Raw genomic sequence first — 8,230 nt, 5'->3', positions numbered from 1 at the left:
AGAGTGCAAGATAGGGAGATAGGGTGGGAAAATAAATTCTCGTCTTTGTTTTGTATAATTTTCCTAGACCACCCACTTCCATACTACAGTTTAAGAGTCTTTGTTCATCTTCGTTCACTCATAAAAATTCTCTGTCTGTTCATTGTTCAAAACAAAACAAAAAAAAGTCAGAAACCAAATTTCATCCGATGCCTATTTGCAACTTGGTTGTTTTTGCCCTTTATCGACGCATAGACAACCGCACTGCCCATTACAGTGATCCACACATTCAAATTAAACAAATTTATATAAATGAATGAACCAGGGCAGCTGTTATGTAAAGTAGCCCTCATTTATCCTCCACAGAATATTATGATTTCTGTTTACATTTCAATTTTTGAACTGTTACAAATATTCTATCAACAAACTAAAAAAAATATTGAAGTTCAAACGTAGAATGAGTAATAAAAAAACGTAAACATGTAATGTACAAAATTGTGATTTACAAATTAGTAGGATTCTCAGCCTGTTAGAAGGTGACTCAATGGGCTCAAGAAACTGTTAATATTTGGGGAAGCAGGTAGTGAAGTACAACCATCAGAATACCCTGCCATACATGCCACAAAAATACGATTATTGAATGAAAAAAATCAATTGAGGATTTGAAAGTGAAGAATGCTAGGATAGTTTTCCAAAAATACCAGAATAAATGGAATGCTATCCTCCAAGCAAGATAGGTCCATTCTCCGCAGCTGTATGAGAATTGCCATAATTATTACCATGCCTCGTCATCTGTATGTCGCGTGAAAAATGGGTCCTCTTTTGTGCATATGGTGCTGCCCTCGCTATAAAAGAAAAAAGAGATATACTATTGTGATTTCAAAGTAAGACACTATCCATGTATTGCTATAATTACTCATGATGGTTCCATATAAATGCTGGCCTGTGCCCCTATTAATAATTTAAGTAAAGTACAACTACAAGATCTATATACATCTAGAAAAAGCTCAATGCAGTAACAGCATATTTAGATATTAACATCCTTACCTGCAATTTGCTGAGCCCGGATGATATTCTTTCGCCTTTTACACCAGCAAACTGAACAGATAATGAGAAGTAGAAAAGTAAAAAAAGCACCTAAGCCAATACCAACTTTAGCACCGGCAGAAAGATGAGGTCCGCATGTAGGTAATCCAGGTATACCACACAGACCTGAATTGTCCGTAAAACTGCAGCAATCCACATGTTTTGATTTAGCAGCCTTAATCATAAAGAAAGGGGAGAAATAGCATGTAGATATGGTTCTTTTCTCTTTGCATATAAATAGAACTCAAGTTTATTCTAGATTTTTATCACAACATACTTGAAGCTAGCTCTGTGCAGAAGCCTTCCTCCTAGAGTTGCCGGTACCATTCCGGACAGAAAGTTGCCATTAAGGTTCCTGCATGGTAATTATTTTAATATGGACTTACAGTTTTCTTATCCGTCATATGGGCAAGTTAAAAAAGAGTCTTACAATCTCTTTAATGACGTCAATTGTCCAAGGCTATCAGGAATCGATCCATTGAAAACGTTATAGGACAGGTCACTGCATGTGTACAAAAAAATTCGCAAATGATATTTACCATGATAGCAAAATTAAGATTCCAACCTCAAGTAATCTAACAGTTATCTAATTTCAAGCGGTTTAAATCAAAGTATGAAGAAACTGATTCACTTAAGTTCTACAAGCCATTGACAAACAAATTCAGTATCTTATGCCTCGTTGACTTTTCAGTATTTAGAACTAAAGCTACAACCCAAAACATTAATATTTTATTTAGATATTTGATTTACTTCTTAGCAGGCTAGTTATGTAAACTTACCTGTTAGATTTTACTAATTAGAATAACTTTATAGCATGGAATATTCACTATACTGCTATTTTATAAATTTTACTTAACCAGTAATCTTTATGCTTGAGCCTTCAATATGATGCATAGTTCAAGAACAAAACATGCTTCCATTCAAGCAGGTAATAGCCAAGAATAAGTAGAAAATAAGAGTGGGATAGGGAGTAACAAATACATGTTGTGAATGAAAAAAACTACATTTAAAAGTTCTTGTGTCAATCTCATTATGTCTTGCCGCTTCAATCTTTTTTAATTCATGGAAGAACTAGTATCAGGAATGGAGCTCATATAAATTTCCAAACACACCAGCACGGAAGATAAGAATCACATATTGGCATTGTAGCATATACTTTATGAACCAAGAATATAAAAAACAACTAAATCAATTTGCCATATGAATTAAGAAGAGTAAGAACAAGAATTCACTTACAGCACTTGCAAGGTAGTTACTGTTCCAAGTGAAGATGGAATAGCTCCACCAATGCTGTTTCCACTCAAGTTTCTGTGATGTACAGGTAAATTGAGCATGAGAAATCGGCCAATGAAAATACATGTTGTTTCTATTTCTTAGGGGATAAATTATGAATTAAAAAATTGAAAGAAAAATGTCAAACTATTCAAATATCAGTACTTGTCATGCCACTTGTTATTTGATTGAGATCTACATAAGCATAAATCAACCACCCATTCAATGACAAATTTTAATGTTTGTCTGAGAGGAAAATATTTAAAACTTACATGATTTGTAGATTATGCAGTCTTGAAATGTCTTTCGGCAAGAAACCTTTCAGGCCTTGATTGTCAAGACCACTGTTCATCAACAGACACAACATCAAATGAGATATTGTTATTAAATATTGAACACAGATTTCAACACAACATAATGGCTTTCTACCCTAGAGGTAATTATCAATTTCTTTGCTAAGTGCAGGGTAGAGTTTTCAGTTCTGAGTTTGTTTTGAATACAACCAGAGCCCACGGAAATCTAGAAAAGGGGAAAGGCCAATGTAAGGGTTAATCAAATACAACAACAATAACCAAGCCTTATCTCACTAAGTGGGATCGGCTACATGGGTAAGGGTTAATCAAATAATGAACGTAAAATGGTTGATTTCAGAAAGCATGCAAAACTTAACCAACCAATGAGTGATTAAATTATTTCCGTAAACTGAAATTTTTTAAACAGCATTATTGTGCAAGACAAATTTATAGCGTAAGTGTTCTACAACAACAACCAAGCCTTATCCCACTAAGTGGGGTCGGCTACATGGATCAAATTACGCCATAGTGTTCCATCATAAACCATATTTGGATCAAATTATAGCTTAAGTCTTCTAATTTCACTTTTTTCGTGTGACAATCAACTTTGTTGATTTAAAAGTTCTCACACCGGGAAAAAAAATTGGTTTTGGAAAAACAGAGAAAATATCGAGAAAGGTAAAAGTAATTAAAAGAATTAACAGGAAGATGGAATTAAATGTTACCACAAAATCAAATATACAATAAAAGTCTAAGAATAAGGATGATAGGAAATTACAGTCCATCAATGACCCAATTGCCGCTACTTTTGTCTAATTGGCAATCCACTCCGGTCCATGGATGTTGTTGAGGAACACATGGATCACCATTCCACCCAAACCTGGGAGGAAGCCCCAAATCCTTCTTCAATCTTTGTAAAGCCATAACTAGAGTAAAAGAACAGTGATCAACTAGATAAAATTTTACATCCATTTGGATTACAGGAAATCACATTTGCTAACATTAATAGTGCATAAAATCAGAGAACAAGTAAATGTAACCAATCAATACAAAGCTTGAACGTCATCTTTGATAGAAAGGGAAGAACAACCGCAACCGGTTAAGGAAAAATGTGACAAGACAAAGAGACTTAAGAAGTATGATAATGAATCTAAAACAGACAAGTACCAGCACAAAATTTGGTTTAAACCAAATTTATGTTACATAATGAACAATGAGACGAGTACCGAAATTAGAGTATCTTGATATGTGTTAATTAATAATAGAAAATGCGGCAGAAACTGTATGATTTTTCATCACTAATAAGTTGCCAAGAATGCAAATACTATGTTATTTATTGCCCACTTGGCAAAGACCTAAACAAAACCTAGATTGCATGCAGGTACTACAAATCATACAACAACCCACAATTGAAATAATAATAATATAATAAATATCACGTTAGGATGAAAATTCATGTTGAACAAAAGAAATTTAAGTTGGAAAAAATTAACAAAAGTAGGAGTTGGCATTCAAACCTTCATCTGATAAAGTTTTTGACTCGGGCACTATAACCTCCAATATCTCAATGGCAGTGATTGTGGCCAGACTACCTTCTTTTGGCCTCAAAGTTATTGCTAAAGACCTCCCATTAACAGGAACAGTTTTATTAAGCACAAGGGCAGTAAAACGATCCCCACTCAATTTCACAATGTCAACATCTCTAAAGGCAACATCACCATTAATCATAATGTCAAAGACCCTTTGACCTATGGAATGCACCGAATTATCAATCTCAGCAAAATGTAACCAAATAGAATAGTTTTTGTTGGGATCCACATCCAATGTATATGATAAATCAGGCTGGCTACTAGTACTAACAAGTGCTGATCGATAAAGAGTTTCTGGATAAAAGTTTGGTGCAAGTGAAGTTTTTTTAATTCTAGTTTCAACGGATCTTGGTCGGTCAGAATCCTGACCGAACGTTTTAGTATGCTGCCAAAATCTGTCCCCTCCTAGAGGATCTGCGCCATAATCAACACCAAATTTTGACTGCCCAAAGCCACAACTCAGTCTTTTAACTGTTCTAAGTATTATCTCTTGACTCCAGTTTGACCCAAAATAATAAGCTTTACTATCAATTTGAAGAATCTCAATTGAAAGAATAGCTGGATCCCCATGACCAGTGCTATGGAAACAGATTGAGACAGTACGGTCCATAAGAAACACTTGGGCTTCAGTAAATGCTTGATCATCCTGAGTGGTCCAACCTGGTTTCAAAGTATATATTTGAGTGCCTTGTATGGATATGTCAAATAGAGGTTCGTTGGTAGCTCTAGCTTGTGCAACAAGTCCAAAAAAGATCCTGACTGAGTAATGCCCCTTTGGCACTCCATTAATCTTGTAGCAGTTTGTAGGACCTTCAGACAAGGGGAAATAGCGAAGAGTTTTAAGAGGAGGTGTAATGTAACTTGTTTTAGATGCATTAGCCGGTATGCCTCCTGTAGAACCAAAGTCTTTATACCATAGAGTAGTGGTTGGTTTCGTTTGAACATTTTGACGAGCCCCACAGCTTATGCGCATAGCAAATGGTCCTGCAATGGTCACGAAGTTTCATACGTTTGAACCAAGTCAAAGAAGAATAAAAATAAATCTGCAAATAACGAAAATCCTAATACTATTACTGGCATGCACAAAGGAGAAATGCTGGTTTCACTAACACTAAAATCCACCCAAAGAAAAAAATAATGTGGGAATGAACTACCTCTTGCTGTGAATCTCAAACATTTGTAAATTGTGGGCAGATATATCACACACAGACTTAGCATAATTTGGTCACATCCTTGACATCATACCAGATTAAAGGCCTGTTTGGATTGGCTCATTTGAGCTTATCTACTGGCCTAAGCACTTGTGAAACTTTTTGGTTGGCTAATTTTTAAGCTTATGAAAAATAGCTTATGCAAATAAATAAGCTATTATGTTAATTCATAAGTTCTCACGAACAAAAATTGTATCTTCATAAGCTGTTTTTTCATAAACGACCTTGACAAGCTTATGATAATACATAAAAGCTTATTTATTTGCATAAGCTAAAAAATAAGCCAATCCAAACTGGGACATAATGTTCCTAAGTAGTTTTCAGCTTATTTTCATAAGCTCTCCGAGATAAATTATGAAAACAGCTTATAATTTATGCAAAAATAATTTAACTTTATTTTATCTTTTGTTATAAAAATAGCTTATAGATAAGCGCTTATCATGATAAGCTGCAAATTAAACTGTTTATCCAAACAGTGCCTAAGTCCAACATTTAGTGCAACATTTGGCCAAAAAAGTAAGTTCTATGAATCAAGATAAACCAGCACGTTACTAATTCAACAAATTTCAATACCTAGTGAGACCGATGCATAACAAAAAAAAGGAACCAAATTAGTCTAATCCAGGATTTGGATAAGCTAAGCACTTCTATTATTCTTGAGAACAAAACATTACACTATAGAGAATCGAAAAATTTCCTCTTTAATCTAGTTTATAAACTATATGACCAATAAGTAGTTCCTATAGACTATAGTATATAAATTCAATAATTTCAGTGATGAAGCTTCAAAGAACTATAAGCAAAACAACAAGTTTTAGAAATTAACTTCATGAATCATGATATCATCAAATTTTCAATTTCTTCTTACTATAACTATAATGGACATAAACTAAAGCAAAATAGCCAAAAAGGAAAAAAAGCTGCATTAATTTACTTTTTCGGTAATTCATGGATAATCAATTACTATATCAGGAATCAAATTAATGTACCCCAAATTACACAGATTAATTAAAGTATCAATTACATTTTCAGATGATAACAGAATTGAAAGCTAACAAAGTAAAAATTCAAATCCAAAATTCTTATGAATGAATTAATCAGTTTTTGGAATTCAATGCAGATGAAGATGAAGATGCTAACCTCGTTGAGCTGCAGTTGCAACAGAAGAAGCAAAACAGAGGAAGAACATTCGAAGTAGAAGAAATCGAAGCATTGTAGAGAGAGAGAGAGAAAGAAAGAGAGAGATAATTGCTTCTTCTTCTTCTTCTTTCTCTCACATCATTGCTTTTTCTAGAGAGAGAAAGATAATTGCTTGAACGTGTTTGCAGCACTGGTAAGTAAGTAACACTGATTTCACAGTTGAAGAATTTATTACATTATTTAATTATAGTATTAATTAGTTAACTAACGGTTATTAATTAGTATTTTTTTCTTTTTCTTTCTTTGTTTAGTTGACTCGTGAATGCAGTAGAGCTGTCTCTGTACTAGTACGCACCTTCATTACAACGGATGCAGCTGCGCATTTTTGTCATATTTATATCCTAGTTAAAATTCCTTTTTCTTCAATGTTCTTTTTATATATATATTTATGCTTCTTTTTTTGAGAGAATATATTTATGATTTATCCCTTCTAAAAAAATCCTTCTATATTTTATCTTCCAATTCACGTGAGTGTGTCAACACTATCCATTAATTGAGGTGGATAGAGATCTATCTATCTAAAAAAAACTACTACTGGAATGAGAAATCCGGTTTTATTGATATTAAAAATAAAGCTTAAGCTTTATTTAAAAAAATGTTAATTTCCTTTTTTTTTTTTTTTGTGGTGAAAAAATGTCAATATCTACCATTAAAATACTTGGTAAGAAACTCATTGCAAGATAATATCTCGTAAAAGTCTTGCATTTAACTTTTTAAAACTCAAAAATATTATATATTTTTTAATGTATATTTGCTCTTTTGAGTTACTTTAACATGTGTCTTGCAACAAAAGTTGGCAAGGTTTAAAAAAAAAACTAGATATGTAAATTACGATTTTCATAAAGATCGCATAAAAGTTAACCCAATAATATTCATATTAAAGGTGTATAAAGGACGAGTTAGATTGGGTTGTATGTGCCCAAACTCAGTCCTTGTATTAGAATTGACCAATTTTTAGACTCAATCTCGTCATTGAATCGATCAAATCCGATGAGGTTTGGGTCCAACAAAGACGAGAAATGCAAAGATAAAATCGGGTTTGTCCTAAGACGAGTCGCTATTACATACATTTTGAAAAAAAATTAACAATTTTTTTAAATCATAAGAAACAACAACTCAAAAGTAGCACATGAAACAACAACATAAAAGTAATAGCAACATTGTGTTACAAGCTAATGAACAAATTGCATTTTAGATGACCAAAATAAATGGTGAGGTCGAGTTAGAGAAGCGACGACATGAGACTGAGCTAGAGGAGCTGAGGAGCGGCAACATGCAAAGTTAACCCTGGGTTGAGGTTCAAAATAAAAAGTGAGAAATATGAAAGTAAAATAGTCGTGTGTGGGAGACCGAGTCTGAGAGAATATGTAAAATAATATTTAAAAAACACCTTTTATCATTAGATTAAATTGGTAGACAGATAACCCAATGGTACACCCGACCCTCGACTTTGTTTCAATTATGTCTATGTCCTATATTTTGTCTTTTTTTCTTTTGGTCGGATCAGACCCGACCCATTACGTTCGAATCCTAACAGGTTGTAAGACAAGGTTGGGTTTCGCACACCCCTAATTTATATGAGATGATAAAGGTCTTTTGA

At 33.5% G+C, this 8,230-nt stretch overlaps 1 protein-coding gene across 1 annotated transcript; it reads right to left on the bottom strand.

Annotated features, from left to right (window-relative positions):
* Positions 1-267: 267 nt before the first annotated feature.
* On the bottom strand, positions 268-6,754 carry RLP4 (receptor like protein 4). Its single transcript, XM_085742280.1, has 10 exons — positions 6,571-6,754; positions 4,148-5,203; positions 3,409-3,556; positions 2,610-2,681; positions 2,302-2,373; positions 1,496-1,567; positions 1,343-1,420; positions 1,027-1,208; positions 681-824; positions 268-586 (listed from the first exon to the last, which is right to left on the bottom strand). The coding sequence occupies exons 1-9, from the start codon at positions 6,641-6,643 to the stop codon at positions 697-699; spliced, it is 1,881 nt and encodes a 626-aa protein (XP_085598406.1). The 5' UTR covers positions 6,644-6,754; the 3' UTR covers positions 268-586; positions 681-696.
* Between the last annotated feature and the right edge of the window lie 1,476 nt (positions 6,755-8,230).

This window comes from Medicago sativa, chromosome 2 (assembly GCF_051527215.1).
Source record: "Medicago sativa cultivar Bolivia chromosome 2, Bolivia_mono, whole genome shotgun sequence".
NCBI lineage: Eukaryota > Viridiplantae > Streptophyta > Magnoliopsida > Fabales > Fabaceae > Medicago > Medicago sativa.
This window is presented reverse-complemented; position numbering and strand designations above follow the sequence as displayed.

Coding starts and splice junctions, on each gene's coding strand:
- RLP4 (XM_085742280.1), bottom strand. CDS start 6,643: ATGCTTCGATTTCTTCTACTTCGAATGTTCTTCCTCTGTTTTGCTTCT. Junction 1,421..1,495: donor TTGACGTCATTAAAGAGATT/GTAAGACTCTTT, acceptor ATTACCATGCAG/GAACCTTAATGGCAACTTTC. Junction 1,209..1,342: donor CTGCACAGAGCTAGCTTCAA/GTATGTTGTGAT, acceptor GGATTGCTGCAG/TTTTACGGACAATTCAGGTC.